At 36.8% G+C, this 26,519-nt stretch overlaps 1 protein-coding gene and 1 long non-coding RNA gene across 2 annotated transcripts; one reads left to right on the top strand and one right to left on the bottom strand.

Moving 5' to 3' along the window:
• Nucleotides 1–3,600: 3,600 nt before the first annotated feature.
• Nucleotides 3,601–20,254, top strand: vapal (VAMP (vesicle-associated membrane protein)-associated protein A, like). The gene is made up of 6 exons (XM_008434329.3): nt 3,601–3,850; nt 13,949–14,101; nt 14,656–14,759; nt 15,539–15,616; nt 17,002–17,169; nt 19,286–20,254. Exons 1-6 carry the CDS (start codon nt 3,793–3,795, stop codon nt 19,448–19,450), a joined length of 726 nt encoding a protein of 241 aa, XP_008432551.1. The 5' UTR covers nt 3,601–3,792; the 3' UTR covers nt 19,451–20,254.
• A 3,236-nt stretch (nt 20,255–23,490) lies between these two features.
• Nucleotides 23,491–26,519, bottom strand: LOC145548020 (uncharacterized). The gene is made up of 3 exons (XR_014084317.1): nt 25,977–26,519; nt 25,239–25,376; nt 23,491–24,445 (listed from the first exon to the last, which is right to left on the bottom strand). It is a non-coding gene; the product is annotated as an uncharacterized LOC145548020 (long non-coding RNA).

The raw sequence follows: 26,519 nt of genomic DNA, 5'->3' as shown, positions 1-26,519 counted from the left end.
CTTTCTTTGTTTAGTTTTCAACGTTTTTTTGCATTTGCAATTTAGTTCAGACGTCTTGACGTAACTCGAGTTTGAACTTCAAACCTTAAGGAGGTAATTTGAACGTCTATCCCCTGACATTTGTTTAGGATCGTGCATCGGTAAAGTAGATTAGAATTATGTGGCAGATTACGTAAGAAATTGCTGCTGTGGTGTTGGACAAAATTGACTGAGCTGGACGGCCTGTACGTACGCAATTAGATGTTCTGCTGTTTTTCCATTCACTACAACTTCACCAAGCATACCTGTGTTGTTAAAGACCTCGATCGCAATCCAATTTATCCCCACTGGATTGCAGATAGAATTTATACAAATTGTTCACATGAACATGGGGGAAAAACATGAAAATCTTTGAATTTCAAAATTTAAATTTTTTGAGTTTCCAAAGTCAAAAAGTTTGACTTTGGAAACTCTCTGAGATTGATCTCAAAATGTGACATTTTCCTCACATATTTTCAGCTTTTCATACTCAGAAATTTTCTTTGGTATGAAATTTTTTTTCAAAGAAAATTTCAGAGAATTGTTTTGGTGTAAATTTACAGCTTTTGTTCCCCCATCTTTTCTCTCCTAATACGCCGTCATGCTAACATTTCCCAGTGACATACATAATGTGCCAATTCAACTCAATGTAGCTTACTTAAAATTGCCTGCTCTGTACACTACCATCTTCCACTGCAAAGTCAGAAATGTCAACCTGAACAAGATGGCTGCTAATGTTTAGTCAATATTTAGCTAACAGATTGTACAACTTTATTCAATTCTTCTGCTGCTATTGCTAAAACTGCAGACTACGATTCTAAATCTACATCATCGTTCACAACTTGTTCTGTTCACTGATTGGCCTGTTTGAAATTCTACTGGAGAAATCCAAGTCAATGGGAGAAAGCCCAAACAGAGGAGTGAAGAGAGATGAGAATCAAGTGGAATTGCGGGCTAAAATTTTTCAAATCTAACAAAGTTTCACCTTAAGATATCAATCCATCTACCGATCTAGTCAAAAACGAGCCGGTCATGTTTGAAAACTATAACTTGTGTTTGAATTAAGACAGTTATGTTGAGAGGACACGCAGAGAGCGCTGTACCGGTCCGTCGTGGTGAAGAGAGAGCTGAGTCAAAAAGCGAAGCTCTCGATTTACGGGTCGATCTACGTTCCCACCCTCATCTATGGTCATGAGCTTTGGGTCATGACCGAAAGAACGAGTTCACGGATACAAGCGGCCGAAATGGGTTTCCTCCGCAGGGTGGCTGGGCTCTCCCTTAGAGATAGGGTGAGAAGCTCGGTCATCCGGGAGGGACTCAGAGTAGAGCCGCTGCTCCTCCATGTCGAGAGGAGCCAGTTGAGGCTCGGGCATCTGGTCAGGATGCCTCCTGGACGCCTCCCTGGCGACCCGACCCCGGATAAGCGGAAGAAAATGGATGGATGGATGGATGTTGAGAGGAATGGGCTAAAATGCCTTTTGGGGAGGAATTACTTTTCAGAAAATTATTTGAAACAAATATTTTTTTTGTGTAGCTTATCTGAGATGAGTCTGAATTTTGATAGAAGAAAGCTGCATTACTGGCTAAAGGCTTTTATAACGGCGCACTCTACCTCTTAAGTGCCACTCCGTTTAAATAAAACAAGGTTGTCTTATCATAAATTAAATCCTAAATGACTGATAAATGTATATAAATCTGATTCTTTTAAATGTGATAGAGATCTGTCAGGATAGACGGAGACTGATTGATTCATGAACCTTTATTTAATGTAGCTTCATCCCACTGCAGCTCATTAGACACATTTATCAGCATTTAATTGAGTTTTATAGGGACTATATTGGCTATATTGTGCATTGGCAGAAGTCCCATTTCCCTAATGTCAGGATGAGTGACATGAGGACACCTGTACATGGTAAGTGATCCTGTCCCATTTTCTATTCATGATGCACCACAGTAGGGAAAATTAGACTTCTATCAATCAAATTTCAATCAATCAAATTTTATTTGTATAGCACATTTCAGCAGCAAGGCATTTCAAAGTGCTTTACATCAAAGTGCTATCATCACCTATACATGTTGATAACGATGTTTAGTTTGTCTTTGCTTATAAATCGACATGTAATGAAGTCACTTAGAAAATTTGATCTCAATCATGCGCAGTAAACGGCTGAATATGTGTCAACAAGGCAGTTCAAAACCCAGAATTACTCAAAAACAAAATGTAATTTTAAAAACCTAAAATTGCCAAAAATGTGATTTCTTTTTTTTACCTTGCCAAAAATAAACTAAGCATGAACTATTTTAGCTAAACAAATTCTTTTGTATGAATGCTTTCTGCATATTTTTTTAATGAAAGGCAGACATTTTTGCTTATTAATTTGGGATTGGTTGAAAAATTAAGTAAAAATATTTTCATCTTTTCTCAGAAATAAAAACAGGATGTAGGTCAGACCTCATTTGAAAACATTTGCTGTGTTTAGCCAAGTTTTAATGCAGAAATTAAAAGCAGATATTGGTGCAACAAGGTGTATTTTAGAGTACGAGTCCTGGTTACTATGACAACAGAGGGAAACCAGACCAGTTGGAAAAGATAATCACTCAGTGTTACATTTTTTAAAGTAGATTTTAATTTAAAAGTCATAATTTTATTAAATTTTTTTAGAATAAAAAATTAGAATAAATAATTAATTAGAATAAATGTTTATTTAAATTTTGTTCTAATTTTTAAAATTTGATTTATTAAATCAACATTTAATTTGATTTATTACATTTTTGATTTAATAAATCAAAACATTTGACTGATTAAATCAATTTAATGCCATGTCATTATTAGCTGTAATTAGAAATAGTTAATAGAAATAGATAGTATTTGTGTATGTCATCTATGTAATTTATTTTGTGGAATTGAGTTACTGAAACTAATTCATTTTTTCATAATTTGATGTATTTAATAGCACTTTTTACTTGTAAAATAGTCTCATGAAGAGGATAGTCAGGCTTTTCCATAATATTCTTGATTTGCTTGTTCAAGAAAATTGGTTAATTAAATCAATTTAATTTAATGTTTTATGTTTTTATTTGTTGTAATTAGAAAATCAATATAGTTAAGACATAAATGCTCAAAAACCAAAGCCTGTATGTAACTACTGAAATAAATTAAGTTTTCATATTTTTAGTTATTCAATAAGACTGTTTACTTTACAAGTAAACAGTCACTGTTTTAATATATTAAACAGTGTAATTTAATATATTTCAAGCATTTATTAAATGATACGAGAATGAGATGCAATGGTAATGTGTTCCAATAAAATCTGATTTTGTTGTCAGAGGTCATGACTTAAAACAAAATAGAAAATAAAAAAATAACGCCTACACCAATGGATACTAATTACTATTGCATGCTTTGCAACTTATTTTTCCAAAATCGATGCCAGGACTTTCCTTTCCTCACAAGCAATGCAAACCACAAACAGGCCAAGTTAGGCGCATTTAATCTTATGAGAGTCACATCGGGATATTTGAGATATTTTATCAGATGTTCTAAGTATTTTAGTGTATAACGAGTTTAATGTAGCGTAATCTCATCAGTTGCCGAGCCACGAGGACGCCGCGCAGGGCTGAGCTTCCAGCGCCTTCAAGTATTTCTACCCACATGCTGCTCCGCTCCGCCGCTAAAACTCCGCCAGCGCTTGACTCACTCCGTGGCAGGGCATCCAGGATTTCCACTTGTCACTCCACGATACCGACAACTAAGTGCATCCCCCCTCAGCTAAAATGTCCAAGTTGGACCAGGTCCTACTCCTCGACCCTCCCTCCGACCTCAGATTTAAAGGTAGGATAGTCAATATGTCTTGACATGGAAAGTGTCTTGTGTGTGCGTTGTTGTTTTTTTTATTAGAACATGGAATGATTTGTTTTACGCTGCCTAGTAGGCTAGCAAGCATTCACCGCCATTTTAAGTTAGCTAAGGAAAAAACGACGGGCCTCCACAGCCTCGGTCTCTAGTGACGTGGCTATCCGGCGTAGCGTGCACTTAAACGGGCCTCCACTGATCACCACATCGCTGGAAATAAACCATCAACAAACTAATAACGATTTGAAGGAACTACTATGTATCGGATGTTAGAGTTTAAAAAACGGAGTTAAAATGAAGACATTGCGTTGTACGTTTGCTGGTGTACATTCAGTTTCTGTTACTATGCAGGTATCACCCAATGTTGGCATTAAAATTATCCAACAGGAGGTGACGAGGATCAACATAAACTTTATTAGCAACACATGGCATTTAGACTAAGACAATAAACGGAGAAATATCTCCCTGTTCAGCTGGATAAAGAGGCTGACAGTTGAATGACAAACTTGGCTGACTGCAACATTATACGGTTTTAGTGGCGCTGGGCTAATATTAGACCGTTTCTCCTAAACCTTTAGGAGCTTATAACAGCTCATTGTAAATGTGTTTAACGGAGATGTTACCACTCAATGGGTTCTAAAACCATCCACCAATTGGGTTGCCAGTGATTGCTTTCCTGACTGTGATAAGGTTCAGTGATGTGTCAGCTAGCCATAGTTAGCTTAGCCTGCTAGCATTACTATACGCTTAAGTTAGCACTAGAGTAAAGGCATATTTCACTGTTTTAGGGACATATTTTAATAGATTTCATCTCACGATGTAAAATGTCTACACTGATCAAACCTTAACTGGGTCATTTTGGTCCGAACAAGTATTCATAAAAATATTTTTGGGGGATTTGTGAAACTCTTATTCTGTTTTTTAATACTTTATGTGGTTTCTTGAATCAGCTACTGCTTAAAATTCAAATAAACTACCGTTTATTAAATCCCAGAGGGAAATTAAATATTGTTATAAATAATGTTAGTCAATGTTCTTCAAAGAGTTGTTGTTGGCAGGAAGGAATTCCTATAGCAGTCTGTATTACAGCAAGTATGAAGAAGCCTCTGACTGAAGAGACGTTGTTGTAAAGCGGTTTCAGTTGTCCGTAATTTACATGATTATTATTATTTTGAAGAACCCTTCTTTGGTTTCAGAGCCAACCTTTTTATCAGATTGGTTAGCTTATTTAAGATGTGGTTTCATTTGTTGTCATCATGACAACAAATGATGGCAGAAGAGATTACGTACTGCACCTCAAATTTATAGAAGAAATGCACCATCTTGTTGGAAAAACTTTAGGATCTTGGCTTCGTCAAGAAGTGCAGGTGTTTATAAGTCAGTTTGGGATATGTGAAGCCTTTCATTTTATTTTTAAATGAACTTAAAGTATACTGTGTCTCACGCTCCCTGCTGGTTTTTATGGGGTCTTTTCAAAAAGTTGCAAGAGAGATCTGGCAGTTCTGTTTGACTTTTGAAGCTTTGTAACACCCCAAACTTATTTGTGCGAGTTTATTTTAATGACTTCAATCCAGTTTTCCGATCAATAATTAGATGTCTGGTTTTCATCACTGGTCGATTGATTTGTTCTTTACTAGGGGAAAAAACTATAAGGCAGACATTTTGTGGCATTTAGACCAAGTTAGATCAAATTGTTTTAAAAAAAAATCATTATTGTTAGGCTATTTATACCTGGAATTGTTTTTGTTTGTTTTTTTTATACAAAGGAAGATTCTTTAAAAAAAGGATCATTTTTGTTTTTGTCACCAGTGATGTCTTTTAATGCAGTCTAGAAATAAACATTTGTCAAACTGAGGAGATGTTATGTAAAACACAGGTGATACTGTTGCCCCATTTGTGAAAATATAATTTGTCCAGTACCAAATTGTTGCTTTTTTGACCTTTCAACCACTCAGAATTGGGTTTAGCTTTAAACCTAATATAGTCAAACACTCTAAAGTTTGCCTGAAAAACTCAATTGACCAAATATTCTGTAAAGACATGGCTTGTGCTTCATATAAGTTAGACTTTGTTGTTTTATTTTTGACAGTTAGACAAACAAAATGCTTGTAGAAGACGATGGGTGGTTGCTGCAGTTTCTTGCATCTTTTCCTGCCAAACGTTTTCCTTCCACTCAATGTTTTCTTCTGGACGTTTGTCCAGTCAGCCGTCTTTCCCATGAATGTCCCCATTTAGAGGCTCAGGGAACATTCGCTTTGGAGTTATTGGCTAATTAGGACGTGTCAGTACACTGAGTTTACAGTCTTCAAAGTATTCACTTTTTTTTTTTTTTTTAATGAACTTGGTTATTTTTGCACTTTGAACTGCCGTGTTGCTGAAATGTGCTATACAAATAAGATTTGATTGATTGAATAAGCAATTAATCAGTTAATCGGCCGACAAATCAAAATGAAGGTGATGATTTCAATTATTTTTTGAAGGGCAATTTTGTCATAGTTCATTTTATGTATATTTTGGGTTGTGTGTGGTTTTAATTTCAGCTTTTGTTTTTATTTTGGATATTTAAAATTTCATTATTTACAGTTTATTGGTCTTGAAGAGAGGAAACTTGCTTTACTATGCTATAGTGAATATTTTACTTAAACTGTTTGGAAACTACAATATTATAGCAATCACAATAATTACTGGGACAATTTATCAAACCTTATGACAGGTCTCTTTGTAATCATGGTTGTTTTCACCTTTTGTTTAAAAATAAAAAAAATTGTAAATCTTGCATACAAAATGTACAGTTTTGGCTTAATTACGGCTCTGAATATGTTGTTGTTTAATCAAATGGGCTCTTTTTTTGAGTCTTTGTACTCCTGTTAACGGTTAATTGATTCCTAAATTAATTGACAATTATTTCAATAATCAATTAATCACGACTAATCGTTTCAGCCCTAACTGTAAAACATCTTGTTTTGTCTGTTGCAGTTTGATTATCTGGTTACCCAAAATGTTGCTAAATAAAAAATTAAAAGGAGATGAAAGTTTTTCCAGCGCTAATTTAGTCACACTTGTTGTTCCAACTGAATAGCAACTAGACTTCCTTGTTAATCTAAAGGATTTATTACTTTCTGTGGGTTTTTCATGACTAATGTTGAAAAAGTGTTTTGGTTTTTTAAATATTTTGTTGTCTGACAACTGAATTTAGCTGCTCCTCTTGAAGCTATGAAGCTTTCCTTTTCCCAAGTGTTCATAAGTGTTTCTGTGGCTTTGGGTTTTAAACGCCATCAGTCTGGGTCTGTTTGGCTTTCAGAAAGCAACAAAGAGTTGAATCCTAATACCATAAACGAAGGTTTGTGACTCAGCTGAACCTTATATTGAGAATTATCTAGCTGACGGAGACATAGAGCATAATCTCATAAAGGACCCCCATATTTCACCCTGTTTGAGAAATCCAGCTTTAATTCAACTTATTCTGATAATTTATCAGACACAGGGTTTTATTTTCCTAATCAGATCAACCTTTCACTGTAAATTTAAATGGATGAAGGCCTAAATTGCATTGGTATGACGTAGAATTTTTTAAAATGCCATTCTGCCACACTATCTTGCATGTAAGGAAGTAGGGCTAAAAAGCAGAAGTTTGGGTCTTTAAAGTTGCTCTTAATGGATTAATGAGTGGGAGAAATGTAATCTGCATGTTCTTCCAGAGAATAAGTAGTAATAATCTTCTTCTATGGTGCATTGGCGCATCCTCACTGTGTGTGAGTCAAATGTTGTGGAGGATTTAGAGGATCTTTGCAAATAAACGTCCCTTCTGGCATTGTGTAACCCGACTATGAACCAACTCTAATTAAATAATTTAGCTGCCGTAATCTAATTCAAACAGTAAATTGAAAATGAAACAATTACATCATTTAGAGTTCCTTTTTTTTTTTTATTTGGGTATCACGGATGAAAATGAAATGATTCTTGTCGGACGTTGAGGAGTAGCGTTATAAACTATCCATGTCGTCGTCGTCTTCTTCTTCTGCTGTTGCAGAGGCCGAGCTAAATTGGTCTGTGTGTATGTGAGACCTGGACTGTTTTTGGAGCCTCTCTTGGGATTCCTCCAGCAAAGCAACCAGGGCAGCCCTCCTCTCCTTGGCTGGTATTTTTAGAGTAGGACGTGCCTGGGGGACCCTAAGCCCAGCAAACTTGCAGAGAGATGGGAAAAGATGGAGCTGGCAGTGGTTTGAGGAAGAGGCGGAATCTTTCTGAGCTGGTTTATTTTATGCTTGCAGTGTATAAAACGCAGCGACTTTTCTTTTAGTCTTAATTCTACTTAATGGATCTTTGTACAAACTTGCATCCAATGGTTTAGTGACTGATTTTAAAGAGGATTGTATTATTCAAAATTGACTTTTTTTATTTTTTTTAATTTCTCTTTGAGTTGTACATTTCTTCTAAAAACACCTCAAGCGCCTAAGAACAAAAAACAAAACATCCAGCCGTTTTCTGGCAATAAGCTAATGTTTTTTTGGTGTCTGGAAAGTGAGCCGTTTTGAAAACCTCCTGATAAGTTAGAATCAACAGGCTATGTGGCGTTACCTAGCAACCCCAGCAGAGTTCTGCCCGTCACCTAGCAACCCAAGCGGTGCTCCAGCACATTTGGTCAGCTGGTTTTACCATAGTGTATAAACGCTGCTGGAAAGGACAAGTGTTTTGTTGATGACTTCTAGAGATACAGACACCTGTTGAGGAAAGCCGTTACCATGGAAACAGATTTAAATCCTATATGATTCAGCTCCCATCTGTCACCTAAAGTCTTTACTTCCACACAGATGACTAGTTCAGACTTGTAGCGCTAGCTTAGCAGAATTTCAGAACCGCCTGCACATTGACATCACGCTACTTTCAAAGACTGTGGGAAATTTAAATATTGTCATAGAATCAAATATTTAAACAAAAATTATAGAGATGCACACAATCAGATTTTTTAATTGAATGATTATTTGATACACATTTACAATTGAGAAAAATGGTAAAAATAATCCCAGCAATATGGCAGTGTAATATACATAATACTGGAAATATTTGAACAATCAGAAACGTCTTCCACAAAGTTCCCAGTATCTTTTTCACCCGGTTGATCTGTTTTCACCTGGATAATCTGGTTTTACACTGGCAAACGCCGTGGAAACGAGGTTTTAAAAGATATGCGGAAAACCCGTCCTGGTTCCTGGAAAAGTTTCCTGGATTGGGAAACGCTCTTCAAGTCGGGTTTTTTTTTATTTTTTTATGTCTTCCTTGAAGATGATTATCTCTATCGTTCTTTGGTCATGAAACACGTTCTTTGTTTTTGTTTGTTTTTCTTAATTTGGACCAATATCTTGCCCTTTCCCATATGATCGTAATAAAATTAACGACTCTCCTCAGTCCAAAAGTTAAAGTTCAGTTACCCGTCAGCTGAAAGCGATTAATGATATCAGTAGTTTTCCATTAAAATGTTTCACCTGTTGAAACAAGGAGCGTTCACCAACAATCACTAAGACTGAATTTATGACTTCACAACAAGATGAGATAGATTGACTTTAAGGAAGTTACTCTTATTTATTAAGACTTCCTTCACTGCAGCTCCACGTAATAAAGCTCTAGAAGGACGAACTGAACAACCCGTCTGTTTTGAGGTTTTTCAAGTTTAAAGGAATGTTTTTTATGCTGCACCTGCCTTTGAAACAATTCCCCAGTCAGGAGTGTAACAGCCTTTTGCTAGGTGGAGTCAGGCAGCAGTCATGCAACGCTGCTTATCTCTCTTGGCTTCATTCACTCCTTTATGTGTAACAGTGGAGTTTGCTTAGCAACAAAAAGTGTTTGGTTATGGCTTTGTCATCTTTTGTTTCTTTAAATAGCATTACTTTGATATTTTTAAGGTTTTATTTATAGTACTCCACTTAATATGGATTAAGTGAATAAAAGCTTTTAACATGGCGAGTTATTTTAATCCAAAATTGACATTTATCTTGGTACTAGAGCTAAAATTATTAATTTTGTAACAAAAAAGCCTAGTTAATGGAGATAAACAACTAATTTAGTGATCAGTGAATTGTTAACTGGAGTATAGAGACTCAAAAAGGCCGTTTGTTAAAAGAACAAACAAAGATAAAACCTTAATCTGTAAATATGTTCAACCCAGAGCTCCTCATTTGGTTCCAGTTCTGTAAAAAAAAACAAAAAGCAAATCACATCACGCATCTTTTGCTATCTGATTAATCGGCGAATCAAAAAAATAATCACCAGATCAGCGCTACACTATTGATAAGCCGATACAGTGTTCATTCTATGTTATTGCATTTTAGGCAACAAAATGTGTTATTTAAAAAGATAATTGAATTGTTTTATTTGCATATTTTATTATATTTCTAATAAAGGCTTGAGAAAATTAATGAAAAATCAGCAGAAGCTGCCAATTAATTGTCAGAATAATCGATTACTAACAATTGTGAGTTGGCAGTAAAATTTGATTGAGACTGAATGAATCGTTTCTGAGATTATGGAATAAACATTTTACTGGATTGTGATGTGGAGCCTTTCAGTGATACAGACTTCTTTATAAGTTTAATTTTCAGCTTTTGTTTACGTAAAGATTTTTCTGGCGCAGAATTATGACGCACGTCTCACATTAGTGACGTAAACGTTGATAAAATGGGACATTCAGATGCTTTGAAAAGAAGCAAATGCATATCTGATTGGATCAAATTTATTTTGTTTTGTGAGAAAAGACTGAAATTGGGTCGCTCAGAATGCCTATTTACTGTAGCTCCTAGCTCCAGATTGTCTTAAGATGGAAATGTAAGACTTCTGGAAAATTAAATAAAGCTGTTTTAGAAGTCATTGATTCTTTTAACTAAAGTTATTTTAGAGCAACATCCTGTTCTCTGCACCCAAAATATTAGCAGGTGTGAGACGAGAACAGCATGGATTCTCACATACTGACGAACGCTCATGACTTTAAATATCCCAGATTAATCTTGTTCCTGAAGGCTCAGTTCCCTTTGTTGGCGCTGAAAATCGGGCTGAGATGTAAATGATAAATTACGGTAAAGGCTGTAACCACTGAGGATATTTTTGGAATAAGCTAACCTTGCACAATTCGCCTATAGATGGCTTTTATTTAGTGTTTATCCCTGCTTTGCTATATCCAAACCTTTTCCCTCTACGTAAACCCCCATTTCAAACAAATAGGGGTTTACGGTTTGAAAATATTTCAGGATGTAAAATCAAAAGCTTTTCCCCGACCCAGTTGCCATGCTGTCATAAGACGTGCTTTCTGTGCAGCGTCCCAAACTAATTAGCCCAGATTGAGTTTGTTGTACCTCTGACTTGGCGACCACTGGTGTTTTTGACATGGCATTGATGATGAAAGCAGCTTGTGCTGACCCTGGTTAAGGCTCTAATTTGAAGCCAGTGCTGTCACAAGATGAAGATCTGTTACACAACGACTGATCAACTGATAAAAGACTCGATGGGGCGAAGGAAGGACTCCCGTTTCCAATATCATCATGGGACGTCTATATGAAATTATCTGTCTGGGAGGGGGCTGGCAGTAATTGATTCAGGTGGTTTGTTGAATCTCATCTGCAGGAAGTCGTCGCTGTTTATCAATCTGTGCTCAACCTACTTGATTAGAAGATGTATATATATATTCCACCGATGTTGGCTGAGAGATATTGACCTGCCAAAGTGTTTCCTCTGCCTACATGTCCCAGAATGCTGAATCTACTGATATTAATCATGTGTGTATGCCTGTCACGATAACAAATTTTGCTGAGCAATTGTCTAAAAAATTATTGCGATAAACAGTAATATTGTTTCAAGACCTTTTGATACTGATTTAATGGAAATGATGTAAAAATGCATGTGATTTCCTGCCATAGATGCACTTTATTTTCAAAAGAACACATAACACTGGAACTAATGAACTAAATCAGTTCTCAGTCTCCATTAACAAAAAACATACTTGAATAAAAACTAAACATAAAGCCAAAGTGGAAAAAAATACTGCATTCAACCAAAAGAGTTCAGATTATGAAGTCTGTATACTATATTGTCCTTCAGTAATCACTAGATTTAAATAGAGAAGATGGGCACATCCCACTACCTGATGCAATAGTTCAGATGCACGGTTTTTTGCCCGTAAGATAATCTTAGATCGTTGGCCGATCTAAGATTCTCGCTGGTGATTTCGTAACCGATCATCCTGCAGTGTGTGGTATGTTACGGTAGATCGTCGTGGCCGCTCCGATCTAAATCAGGGGTTTTCCCCGACTGGGAGTTTAACACTGAATGTGACAGGTAGCCAATCGGAAAGCGCGGATTCTCCTCCGTGCTTTCTGAGGGGAAATTATGGAGGGGAATCCCAAACAGCTGACACAGCGCAACCCGAAGTCCAGCGGACATCGGAGATGATATGTGGAAACAACATTAATGTTTATTCAACGTTTCGTGCAAAGAATATAGAAATGACAAGGAGAGGAGTTGGAGCCAAATTGCTACCGCAGTTGATAAACTCTGTAACTTTTCAGCTGTTCTTCTTTAACGTGACATAAATATGTTATAATGATTTTCATTGAGTCAGGACTTTATGCTGACTCTAGTCACATATGCATCACAGGTAGATTCTAGTAAAGCATTGATTAATGCCTGGTTTTAAAATGAGTTAACTGGACTTGTAGCCATTATTTTGTGCCCATTGTTGGACACGGCACGACGAACCCGACCGCACCGTTATACCCAGGATTTCTGTCGGCTAATGTGTCTCTCAGGTTTTGAAAATGGACCAACAACTCGTGTCGTGTGCGCTGGACATTACACTAAGGAAATGAAGAAGGGAGGGTCAGTGGAGAGCACCGGAGCTGAGCCTTTTTTATTCATTGTCAAAGACAAAAAAAAAAGAAGAAAAAAAGGCACGAAGAGACGATAAAGCCGATAATTAAAATGAGGTCGATAGGTTTAATTTATCGTGCGATTAATTGATTTATCGTTTATTGCGACAGGCCTAATACACACACACACACATATATATAAGCCTATCTCTGATCTTTGCCGATCACCTGGATTGACTGTTAATTTTTGCTTTAGGTAAAATTGGTACTATGTGATCTGACAAAATTAAAAAATGATCTGGCAATAAATTCACCTAATTCAGATATAAAACATGCAAAATACTTGCAGGCACAATACAGCAGCTATTCAGTCAAAGGGACAACTGAAAAACCTGCAATTGGTAAAATAATATTTAATAGTCTCGGTACCATAAATTATACACGAGTCAAATAAAGCTGCCTATATTAAAAAATGCCAAGTAAAAAAGGAAACATTCACTCAAAGTCAAACGCAGGCTGCATCAAAATAAACAATCCTTCCTGATAGCTTGGCTAGATGATTAATGCTGGTTCTGATTGGTTGGTTCTGACCGAGCAGAGTAAATCTGCAGAACAAAGGAGGTAGAGGAGATCGAATATTTTTCCAGAGATTATCTGTCTTGTGATAGGACACCGAAATATATATATATATGTATATGTGTGTGTGTCTGTGTTATTGATTTGTTGTCCAATAAATCTATTAGTTTGTGGTTATAACTTTTTAAAAAACTTGGGTGTTTAGTCATCATGTTTTTGGGATTTGAGCCTCGTTTAATATCACCAACACTAAACAATTTCTTCTATTTATCTGGTTTCAAACTTTCTAGTTCTTTCTTTTTATTCATTTAATCAACTCTAATGCGAGACTCTAATGCAGTCTAGCTTCAAGTTAAGAAGCCGGCTATTCAATAAGGCCTTTTAATTGCGTCTGTCTAATTGAGTTGCTTTTTTCTACTTTTCTGTTAATCTTTTTAAAGTCTCTTTTGAACCTTGGAAACCAAACACAGCAGGCCTTTTGTTGTTTCAGTTACAATCTGATATAAAGTGAATGATTTGCCTTCAGTTGACTTGGTGGAACATTTCACATGTTTTCCAATTTAACGCATGAGCAGATTGTTTTTGTCTGATGTGTGTTGCATTGAATACAGAACTAACAACTGTGTGTGTGTGGTTCTGTGTGTATCAGGTCCGTTCACAGATGTAGTCACCGCTAACCTCAAACTGAAGAACCCATCGGATAGACGAGTATGTTTCAAAGTGAAGACGACGGCGCCTCGCAGGTACTGCGTACGGCCAAACAGCGGCGTCATCGACCCAGGTGCAACTGTCAACATCTCTGGTGAGAAACTAAAATATATTTTAAAAGTTTGTTGTGTGTTTTCCTTCCAAAAACTTCTTGTTCAGTCCAGTCGTACCGGACCTTGATGACACTTTGTTTACCAGAATACTACAGGTTACAAATTATCCCTTTTTTTTTTTTTTTTTTTTGGATAAATTCAAAAACAAATGTGCATTCCTGTCCATCCATATGGTGTATATTGAATAGATTCAATTAAAACCTTAATATAGTTCAGTTTAATTTAGCATTTAAGCCCAAAAGTTATCCAAGGAAGCCCAGTTGATGACGTTATATCATTTATTGCAATCTTTCCTTAAACACTGAAATTTAGTTATTTCATTGTTTATTTTTATTTCATCCTGAGCAAGCATGAAAGATTGCAATAAAGGAACAACCTAATTGAAAGGGAGGAAAACTCAAAACACAGGGAAATTACTGAACAGATCAATTCCTAACCCTTCTCCGATTGTTTGAAACATTTGCTCTGTGTTTTTGTTTTACTCAAAATATATTTAATATTCTTTTATTTTATCTATTTACTCTTTTCTTCACAGTTATGCTGCAACCCTTTGACTATGACCCCAATGAAAAAAGTAAACACAAATTTATGGTTCAGACGATTTTCGTCCCATCAAATGCTGCTGACAATGACACCGTGGTAAGTATTTATTCGTTTTTCATTTTCAGTTAAATGTTTCCAGTGTGTGCTGAAATATCAAATATAATTCTGATTATTATTAACATTATTTGTTAAATAATAAACAGATGGATATTTTTCTGGCTGAAACAGAAGCTATTTTATACATCTTATGATTTAAATTTCCATATTCTGGCTCATTATTTCTCTTTATATTAGTACTATTGTTATGTCTCACTGTTTTTATAATGTTTTTTTTATCTGGTTTATGTAAGTAATGTTGAACAAATTGCATGAAATAAGTTAAATACAAGTTGAATCTATACATTTGTACATTTATATTCAGCAATAAATTAAGAACAATTGTTTATGTGGGGGAATCGCATTCAGATATTTTTTTCTTATATTGTTCAACTCTCTAGATTGATTTAAAAACAAATAAATATTAAAAGTAAAATGTATTTTTTTATTAGTTTTTTGAGTAAAATCTATATTTGATCAGTTTGCTTTAGATGTGTCCCGCATTTGTCCACCAGGGGGCAGCAGGCCCATAGCAACACAACTAAACAAGCTTTTGTTTCTTTTTAAATACAAGCTGTTACTGTTTACATATTTAAGAGAGTAAGGGCAACGCTTCATCAGTTTAGTAAGTAGAAATATGCATTTTGTGAGTTTTTATTGGGTTTCAAGGTTTGAGATTACATTTACGTTTGTTTGTTTGTGTGTGGATGGATGGAGGGAAACATAAATCCGTCTGGATGCAGTTTGAATTAACGAATGACGTGTTTCTGATCCGTCAGTGGAAAGATGCAAAACCCGAAGATCTCATGGATTCCAAGCTGAGATGCGTCTTCGAGTTGCCCTCTGAAAACGAAGTGGTGAGAAACTTCTTGATTGAGAATATTTGTTTTCATTCTGACCAACAGAAACACATAAATGTGTGTCTAATGTCGCACACCCATTCACTTTTATATCTTAAAGTTTAACATGAATAAAAACCACTGGACGTGTTTTACTAGACGTTTTTCACACAGAGAGAGAATGTACTCATGGTTTTGCTTTTTATTTTTTTCTTTTAAAATGATAAAATATTAGATGCATGTAAAAATGTGAGTAGTCTGAATGTTTTTATATTCTTGAGTCATTTAACATTTGAAACCAGTTTTAATTTGACTGTGATTGTAAAAGTTGCAGGCAACTGGATCAAAGTCGAATCAAATGTGTGATACTTTTGAAATAAATCCTAATAAACTAAACTAATATTGTAATATCACCGAATGTGAGAAAGTTCAAGAGATGTGAATATTTTTGCGAGTTGCTTTAACGATTAAGCAGATTAATCGTGATTAATCAATGATTGCAGTAATTGTCAACTAATTTAGTAATTGATTGTTAACTGGACTATACCGATTAAAAAAGTTTTAAAAAAGCAAATTCTGAGCAATAATTAAGACTAGAATGTACAAATATATTTAAATTTAGGATTTAAGATAAAAACTCTTTATTCTTTAAATATATTTTGGCCAAACGTGACGCAGTTTTGACTTCCTTTAGTCAGATTCACTAAAAGAATGTTATGTTGTTGCATTTTAGGCAATAAAATATTTATTTTCTAATCTAAAAATAGAATTTGTTTATTTGCATTTTTTTATTGGATTTCTAATATTTTGTCTGATTTAAAAAATTTTTTACCTAAATGAATTATTGTCATTTTGGTCTTTAAAATACCAAAATTTCCACTTAACTTTACATTTTGGTTGGTCTGAATATGTAATTTTTAGATATTAAATGATTGATAATTTGATCAGTTACTCAGTACTTGAGTAAATTTTTTACCAAATACTTTTTTAAATTCTTGGAAGGCCACTTTCTACTTTTACTTGAATACTTTTATTATGAAGTAGTGCTACTCTTACTTCAGTAAAGTTTTCATGTACTTAGCCACCTCTGCTTGTTTCAGCCATTTTAGTATATATGTGTCGAGTTGCATCAGAAATCAGATTCCAGTGTTAATTACAATAAATAGTTGGATTGTTTAAGCGCCACTCCACAGTAGATCCGTTTTCTTTCTTTTCCCATGTTGTCATCTTGGCCGTTCAACAAACAAAACCACATCAAACGTTACTTTTTTTTTTTTTTTTATCAAAAAAGAGAAACTCTGACAAAGCCGCCTTTCTGTGGCGTATCGGTAGGATCTAACGGGTCAAGTCTGGCCATGCTGGATTTGTCCTCAGTCATGCTTTTCCTCCTCTCTGTGGGGCAGAACGACGTGGAAGTGACGCGAGCGGCCCCGGTGATGAACTCCCTGAAGTCCGAGCCGACGGCCGCGGCCGCCGCGGGAGATGACACAGACTCGAAGAAGCTGGTGGAGAAGTGCAAGAGGCTGCAGTCGGAGATCAACAAGCTCAGCGAGGAAAACAGGCAACTGAAGGTCAGACATGTTGAAAAGACTTTAGAAAACCTGTTTATGAAGGTTAGCCACATGCCAAGACAAAGATAAAGTCACAGCTGATTGAGAAGCAGAATAACAGAAGTTCACGCACCAGTTGGTCACTGGGTGTGTCCGTTATGCTGAGAACCTACAGAACCGGCTGCTGGAGATGAAGTCTGTATGCTTTAAAAACTGGCGGAGGATGGAGGCTTCAATCTGGGAAAGTTTTTCTCCAATAAACAGCGGGAATCCTGATTGCATCATCAGGTTTTAAATTTCAGAGTTTCTGCAGGTTTCACCAACCCACATTTAAGACTTTTAATGCCAATCTGGATAGATAGAAGACCTGCATCATGACTGCAAGTCGTTTCTTCTCTATTAGCACATTCAACAGCCGGTACATGATGTTGATTGACGGCACTAAGACCCGCCTCCTGGCTCTGATTGGTTGTTTCTAGTTAGTTCTGGGAGAAGGCAGAGGAGCTCAGATTTTTTCAGAATTTCTCTCATGATATTCTGTCACAACCTGGTCAGTTTTGGCAAATAAGCCCTGCAGCTTTAAGGATGTAATAGTAGGACTGTGTAGTAATATCGATTTTGTGATGTATATCGATATTTTCTTTCCTAGAAAAAAAATTGATATTCATCCGCAAGTATCATAATATCCAACTGTCACCTTGCTCACTCACTGCTTGCTTCGCCGGGAGAGTGATTAGGTCATCAGGCTTAGAGTGATTCCTTCAGATGATAAGTGAAGGTTAAAAAGGTATCAAACTATTCAGAGCAGGGTACTTGGTGCACTTTATTTACTTTACAAATGCATGTAAGCTGCAGTTTGTACTGTTTCAACTAAAAGAAACATGTTTTCTCACCACTTCTTTGATTAATTTTGTCCGGCTGTCGACTTTAAGTCTGTGTCCAACCAGAGCCAGGTGTGGTGTAGTTGGTGCTTTTAATCAGTTTTCAGTTAAATTAATTCAATCCAACTCTAACAATCACAAAATGTCACCAAAATCACACTGTCCCCCTAAAATCTTTCAGAAAATCGCAAAAGTGTATTGAATTGTATCGTTTGCTGAATATCGCAACATATATTGTATCGTGAGCAGAATATTGTGCATCGTGAGATTATTGTATCACTATAACCCTATCTAATAGTATTAGTAAACTATTAATAAAGGGACAATGTTCAGCTTAAACGTAATTAGATGCTGCAACAGATTGTAGCATAAGCTAATTAACGTGTTTTGACGTTTAGTTGGTTGCTGGTGCTCTAATGCTGCATTCAGACCGATGGCGATTTGAATGTCTGGTTTACTTTCAAAGTCTATGTGGACGCGCTGAAGTGTTTCAAGTGTTTGACACATGTTGACCAATCAGAGAGACTCCTTATGTGACGTAGTGGCCTGTAGTTGTTGTCAGGAGATGCAGGCACTGATGCGGGTCAGCAGGTCGTCATACGGATAGGGTGAGATGAAAACAGTGCTGATGGCGACCCTCGTCGCCTCTGAGTTATCTGGTAGATTCAAAGATGGCGACATTTTGTTTATTTCAGTAAATAAAACCAAGACACTCTCAATATTTCATCCGCCATTGTTGAAAGTAACTGGGAGAGGAAAAAAAGGCAAGAGGCTCCAACGTGCGTCAAGCTGTTATTTGTTCAATAAACATTGAACACAAAATGTTAAGCAAAAACATCTGAGGAGCCTCTGTTATGATTGCAGAAGCTTTTGGTGCCGCTCTCTCAAATGCATCTTCCATTGTTCAGATCAACCCAGGAGAGGCGGGGGGAAAAGGCAAGAGGCTCCAATGCACTTCGAGCCGCTATCAGCCGTTACTGTTGTTTATTCAATAAGCATTGAACCCAAAATGTTAAGCAAAAACATCTGAGGAGCCTCTGATTACAGAAGCTCTTGGTGCCGCTCTCTCAATTTCATCCGCCATTGTACAAAGAGACAGGCAATAGAAAACAATGGCTCTTTCCAACGTGCGTCACCAGCAAAATATCAAGTGTCAACTTGAAGCGTTGGACGCCTTCGGTCTCTTTGCAGCATTACGACGCATCAGATCGCGGTCGCTAACGTATTGATGGTTGAGGTTTGGTTGCTTCTTGCAGGACGAGGGAGTGAGGATGAGAAAGATGCAGCAGCGCCCAGACCACATGACATCAAACTCAACCAACATCGTCGGCCGAGAAACCAGCGCCGCCTTCCTGCCCTCCCTCCTCGTCGTCATAGCAGCCATCTTCATTGGATTTTTCTTCGGGAAGTTCATCTTGTAGACTGGCATCGTGTTCGCCGGCCATATCCCTTCGCTCCGGCTCCAAAAAGAAAAAAGAAAACAAAAAAAAATAAAAAAACGACGACGACGAGGCCTGGAAGAGGAAGAAGTCTTTCTGTTGACTTTGCCATATCATCGGTTGTGTGGCCTACAGTGAACGCATCTGTACAGCTTCATCCAAAGGCGTCGCCTTTTTACAATGTCACACACTTATTGAGCCCAGAGAGTTCACTAAAAAAACACAACAACAAAATTAATCCCTTTCTTGTTTTTTTTCAGTTTTTGATTATTGGGTTTGCAGGTAATTTGGTGGGACAATGAAAAGATGGATCACGGAAAAACGGGGAACCATTGGGAAGAAGAAGTCCCAGTTTTTGTTCCTTTCTTACTTTCTCTTTCTTTTTTCTCTCTCTTTCTCTGTGTGCTTTTAATAGGAGTTGAAAGAAATGCTAGGCGTCTTGTAAATGTTATTTTAAATCCTTCCAAACAAAAACACGGACAGAACCGCCATTCAAACGTTGCTGGACTGCCTCTGAAGTAAATTTGTTTGTAATTTCTACTTTTTATTTTTTGTTGTTGTTGGAATGTTCAGATCCATCTGGGGAAATCGGTGCCTCGTTATGTGCATTTGTCCTGTCCTTTTCCTCACAATTCAGAACTATTATTATTATATTATTATTATTATTAATAAACATTATTCACATTTATTCCTTCTGAGGCAAGTATTGACTGAAATGAGGTTTCCATTTTTAAAATTATCTCCCATGGTATTAATCATTGACCAAATAAAATTGAAAAAAATGTGGTTTTCATAGCCATCTTTTGCCTTTTTCACTTCCAGAAACTTTCCTGTCGTTTATAGTTTAAGTAGATATCAACACATATTTAAAATTAACATTCTTTAACTTGTCTTAAATGATGCAATATTGGTTCCATTGCACATTTACACCAAAACATTTGGAAATTTTGAGATCAGTTAAACTTATTTACAAGAAAAAAAAAACTTCTAAAGTCTCTGAAATTGCTGTGGGAACGACGGCGGAAACGGTTTTGTTTTAAGTATCTGGAAAAACTGCCGATATTGACGTGACATTTCTTGTCACAGTTTTCAGTTTTATTTCTAAGCGGTTATGAAACTGGACGTGTCGGCGCCGACACCTCTAAACTTGCAGTATCGTAATTTCGCCACACGTAGCGCTATCTGAAAAATTCCAACGGTTTCTAAAAGGGCAGACGTTGCACTTTCCAGCAAGTATCGGGTTAATACGGAAACTTCGCAGCTGCAGCTGCAGAGAGCGTAATTAATCGGGGGACACTCGTTTAATAGACGGTATGTTGCGAAAATAACTTGCTGGATATTGAAAGTTCCGGTTGTTATGGATACTTGGGTAAGTATATCATCTCACAGGACATTTAAAGAACTACTTACAATTAAAATAAGGAAGATTTATTTAGGCAGACGCTCGAAAATCCGGCGCAACAGGGCTAACTGCAGTTACTCAGCAAGTCGTTGCTAGGTCACCAAAGAATGAGTGAGTTGCTAGGTAACCAAAGAGTGAGAGAGGCATTGATTCCACCAACATTGATTGGCTAAAGTGTGAGGGTTTGAGTGGGTCAAACCATACATTTCCCAGAATGCTGTGCAGTTCTGATTTGGAGTTAAACGAAATGAACATTTTATTAACGTATTAACTACTGACATTGATTTCATGTCTATGTATATATTATTGTCTAGCGCTATTGTGTCAAATCAGTTAAGTAATCGTCTGAATAATCCAATTAATGATTAAAAGATTGGTCAGTAATTAACAGCAATTAAGTCAGATTTAAAAGTAGGCTAAAGTGGTTAAGTGAAAAATCTGCCTCTTACTGATAAAATAATCTATTTACTAAAATGTTTGTTAGTTTCAGCGCTAGATTAAAAACATAAAATTACATATTAAGTTTTTAGTGCAAGACATTTTCCAAGTGAACGTTTCCCTTGGGGATCCACTGGAACGGGATCCTGAGACGGAGAGAAAGAAGAATCTGCTTTGCGGACCCGGGAAATGTTCTGATACAGGAACTACGGTGGCCCTGAGGTGCAAAGCACTGCAACTTTAACGAAGCACAATTACAAATGCAAAAACACTTCAACATTACGAAAAACACAACGACATTAAGGAAAACACAACAAATTAAGGAAAACACAACACATTAAGGACAACACAACACATTAAGGAAACGGAAAAGGTAGGTCCCAGTGGGAGACCTAAGAATTCGCTGATTGGACTACAGCTCGGTTTACTTTTGAACCGGAAGTTATTCTGGCTTTACGTGTTTTTTAAAAACATGAATGTGCTTGGTGATCCACACCTTAACACTACTATTCGCGAATATGTTGAGTCAGGACACACATATGAGGTGATACTAGACATGCTACGGACCAACCACGATGTGTCACTTAGTATGCGGTCACTAAAGTCTCATTTGAAAGAAGAAGGGTTGCATAGAAGAGGCAACTACTCTCCACTTCCTGAAGTGAGGCGTGCCATTATGACCGAGCTGAGAGGACCAGGGCAATTATTTGGCTATCGGACCATGTGGCAAGTTCTGAAACAAAAACACAACCTGCGAGTTGAACGTGATCTTGGAATGAGACTGCTGAAGCAGCTGAATCCCCAAGGCATCGCTCTGAGGACTCGCAGGAGATTTACAAGACGCACTTATCACTCTATGGGGCCCAATTACACATGGCACGTAGATGGCTACGACAAACTGAAGCCATTCGGCTTGGCCATCTCAGGATGCATTGATGGTTTTTCGAGAAGAATGATGTGGCTTGTTTGTGGGGCAACGAACAACAATCCTTCTGTCATTGCCCAGCATTATATAAACTGTGTCAAGAATCTTGGAGTGATACCAATGAGACTGCGAACAGACCTCGGCACAGAGAACGGGACTGTGGCAGCAATACAGTGTACCCTCCGCCATGCGCATACGGATTATTATGCTGGGTCATCAAGCCACAGTTACGGATCATCCACAGGGAATCAACGCATCGAGTCATGGTGGTCTTTTTTCAGAAGAGGAAGGTGGGTGCATGTCTGTTTTTCAGATGTGAAGTACAGCGAAAGCTAATCACGACCTGAAATCCATGGAAGCATGCAGTCTGAGTTGAAACGGATTTGTAAAGTACGTCCAAACTGTGAAAAACAAGGTTCTGTTGACTTTAGTAACATACACGTAAGCTATATGTTAAACAAATGTTGCTAGTTCGGCAGTAAGTTCTATATTACATATCTGTGTTATTAATTTTAGAATTACACAGAGGTGGGTAGAGTACTCAAAATTTGTTATGGTGTAATAGATGTAACGTACTTTTACTGCTAATAAATTAGCGATGAGGTGAAAGCTAGTGCTAAGCTTGTGGTTTGTTTATTGTTGTCATGACAACTCCAGAGAAAGTAACTATGGAGTTGAGTCACATCGCTGTCGTTTTGACAGTTTACATGCCATATTGAATTTGTTTCAAACATTTATTTTTATAAATGTGAGTAAAACCCTAAGAGACTACATCCCATAATGTCCAAGTTGAGGACTGCTTGTCTTTTTTCAGTTTTATAAGCTGCAGACTATTTTTCATTGTGTCAAAAGTGTCATTTTGTCAGTGTTGTCCCACAAAAAGATATAAAGATCTGCAGAAATGTGAGTTTACTCTTGTGATACACTGTATAATCTGTCACTGATAGTGCTCACTTATACTGGGTCATATAGCCACTAAAAAACAAAAAGACAATTTGAATTACTTGTAGAAAATATCTGTTATATTATATTCTGACTTTGCAGATATGGTTCAAGAGATTGTGGATTTCCTGTTGAAGACAGCGATCTGGATGTTTTCCCAGAAGCAAGTCAGGTGACAGAGTTGCGTGGTGATAAAGACATTGAGGAATACCTACAGCAAGCCATGCAACAACATGACTGGGAGTCAGAAGACTGGGAGTCAGCTATGGAAGTGTATTTCTTGCTCAAGGACATAGCGAGGCTGTAGACACAAACGAGAATCAAATCGTTTAATATTTTGTCTCCTGTTCATTTTGCTAAAATGAAACCTCATTGTTACTCAGAACAGCAACAAGTGCATCAAACTTTTTTATACACCAAATTGTGCATTCAGTGTGAACTATGAAGATAAAATGTGCACATTACATTCTTAATACAATTCTAACAAAGTTATGAGTAGCCTATTGGTTTTCTTACAGCTGCGAGAAAAAAAAAACAGGAAAAAGGTTTTTCAAAACAAACTAGGTTTTTGTAACACATTTAACATTTATGTCTGTCTAGGTAGCAAAACATTGCTATGTTTTAAATTATGTGAAAACATCATATCAAATTATGTATTTTTAATTAATGTTTTATATTCAACAAGACTGGAAGAAATCTTTGTTTCAGTAGCATCCAAATCCCGGAGCGTTCTGTATCCCAAAGTCCATGTTGGCCCTAAAAGCAGTGTAAGAATCCAAAAGCGGCAGTTTGAGTGTGTTTGTGAGAGGAAAAGGTGAATCCATCAGAAATTCTAGATGTGGGGATGGCATCATGCCTGCTGGTGGAATCGCTGCGAGACCTGTAGAGAACATGAGGACTTCCTCCAGAGACACAGCAGTTTTTTCTCTGAAAGATGATAAACAATGTAGTCAATAGATAATCCATTGCACAATGGATTTTATTTTTGATGTGCTCTCAATTAAACAAACAAAAAGCCCCAATTTTAGAATAAAACACAATCCGTCCTTACTAACCTTCGCAGTCAAGCAAATAATCTGCCCAGAAAACGATTGTTTTGCCCTCCTTTTGCCGCCTATTGCTTCCTACTGGGCTGAGAACTGGTTTAAACATCGTCTCCAAGTCTGAAGCAGTCAGGGCCTTGGCAGAGAAACACAGGATTGGGGAAAGGACACTGGGATGCTTCTGCAGTGCAGCAAAAAATCCTAAACTTCCCAGTCCATCTTTGAATCTGTTAGGACAGAAACATAAGCAATGTACTTTATACGTGGCATAGATATGATTTATTCTAAGTTCTGTGTAAACGTGAACAACATTGTAGTTCAATATGTACAGGGGAAAAAGAAACTACATATACAAAGTAAATAATCTTGCACAGTGCTCCAAAATTCAAAAATAAAAGTAACACAATATCAAATTTAAACTAGAAAAAAGTTTTCACAGCAACAAATTGATATTGTGTCATGCAACATTCAATTTTTATAAATCACATTGAAAAAAATATTCATATGCCATGCATATTGTAATGGTAAACAATGATTCGAAATAATTTTTTTTTATTTATGAGTACAAAGAAGACAATGGCTATTGTACCTAAAATTCTGAATGGATGATACAAGTGGTGAAACTCAGAATTTAACAAGTATTGCACAATATATTCCAGTAGTTCATACAATTTTTCAGAAGGGCACGCAAAGATCTATTACCAACTAAAGATAAAACACAAAAACAAAGAAAAAAGCTGGTTAAATTTGATATCTGATCAAGTAATTTCATATCTCTAATTTGATCACATTTTTTTATACCCAATTACTTTTTCATAGTAAATTACAGTGTCATAAAGTCAGTGGCAGGTATGAACAACTGAAAGTATGTCATCGATATTCATTTTTGAGCATCAAGCTTTACAATTGTTTGAAAATATTTATAACCATAAATAGCTCACTGTTTACCGTTGTAGTTTGTTTAAGCAAGTCTATTAGTTAAAAGCTGCTTGTTTTTGGACTGAGCCATAAAGGACCTACCCGAACTTTCACTTTTTCCTTTTGCTTTAACCCCTTTCTTCCAAGAGAATACTTTTGTCGCTCCTCATGGTTTTTTTTTTCTGTATTCAAGGAAGGTGCTGAGGACTGGTGCAGAGCAGGATGGGACAGTCTGTTGTGCTATTAGTAAATTAAAGAAAATATGTCGCACATCACAGCCATGCAAACAGACAGAGGCGCAAAAAGTGGGTATGCAGGGTATGCAACGCATAGGGGCGCAGCACCAGAGGGGGCGCCAAAACCCCGTCTGGAGGGGGCGGCGCGCCGATGATGTTTTCCCTTACACTTCAGCGCACCTTAGCTCCTTCACCCTGACGTTCCTTACCTCGGAGGGGGGAGAGGGGGGTATATGTTTTCGCATCCACCTGAATAATGTGTAGTTGCGCCACTGCAAACAGACAATATGTATAACAAACTGAAGTAAAGTTAGCACATGTCTAAACTGAGTGCGGGTTCGCTTCGAAAAGGCGGCAGGCTTGATCACAGTGCAAAAGAACCAGAAGGACACAAATTACCCTAGAAAAAGTGCATAAGGCTGTAACGGACCTTACTAATAATATAATACAATGCTGCTAAACTACATCTAGTTTTTTTTTTCTTACTTTTAATTGCATTTACAATGAACAACTAAGTGACAGTGGACGCGGTCTGGAGTTCCGCTAGCATAAGCAAGTTACTACATCCATATGACAGATAAATACTTCTTTATGCTTAACTTACTTGAACATTGTGGAGTATCTTCCATATACATTTCTTGAAGCCTCTTGCCACAACTGCTGCAAAAGTTTGGTGACGGCTCAATCAGCTTTTTCCCACAGTTTGGGCAATAAATGACGACCGTATTCCCGCTTTGCTTCTCACTCAAACTGAGCACGCCAGAATAACTTCCGGTTCAAAAGTAAAACGAGCTGTAGTCCAATCAGCGAATTCATATGTCTCCCACTGGGACCTACCTTTTCCGTTTTCTTAATGTGTTGTGTTTTCCTTAATGTGTTGTGTTTTAATTAATGTCGTTGTGTTTTCCGTAATGTTGAAGTGTTTTTGTATTTGTAATTGTGCTTCGTTAAAGTTGCAGTGCTTTGCACCTCAGGGCCACCGTAGGGTGTAAAGTTGCACAGCAACAAATTAATAATTTGGCTTATTTAGGCAAGTGTTCATTTTTCAAAGCCACATTTTCAATGTATTATTTCTACATTTATAACTTACAAAATATTAAATATTTTGTTTCTAAACTAAGCATTTTGTTCCCAAATAAATATTTAT

The sequence above is a fragment of the Poecilia reticulata genome, chromosome 17, assembly GCF_904066995.2.
Source record: "Poecilia reticulata chromosome 17, P_reticulata-male-v2, whole genome shotgun sequence".
NCBI lineage: Eukaryota > Metazoa > Chordata > Actinopteri > Cyprinodontiformes > Poeciliidae > Poecilia > Poecilia reticulata.
Note: the sequence above shows the minus strand (reverse complement) of the source record. Positions and strands in the feature narration are given on the sequence as shown.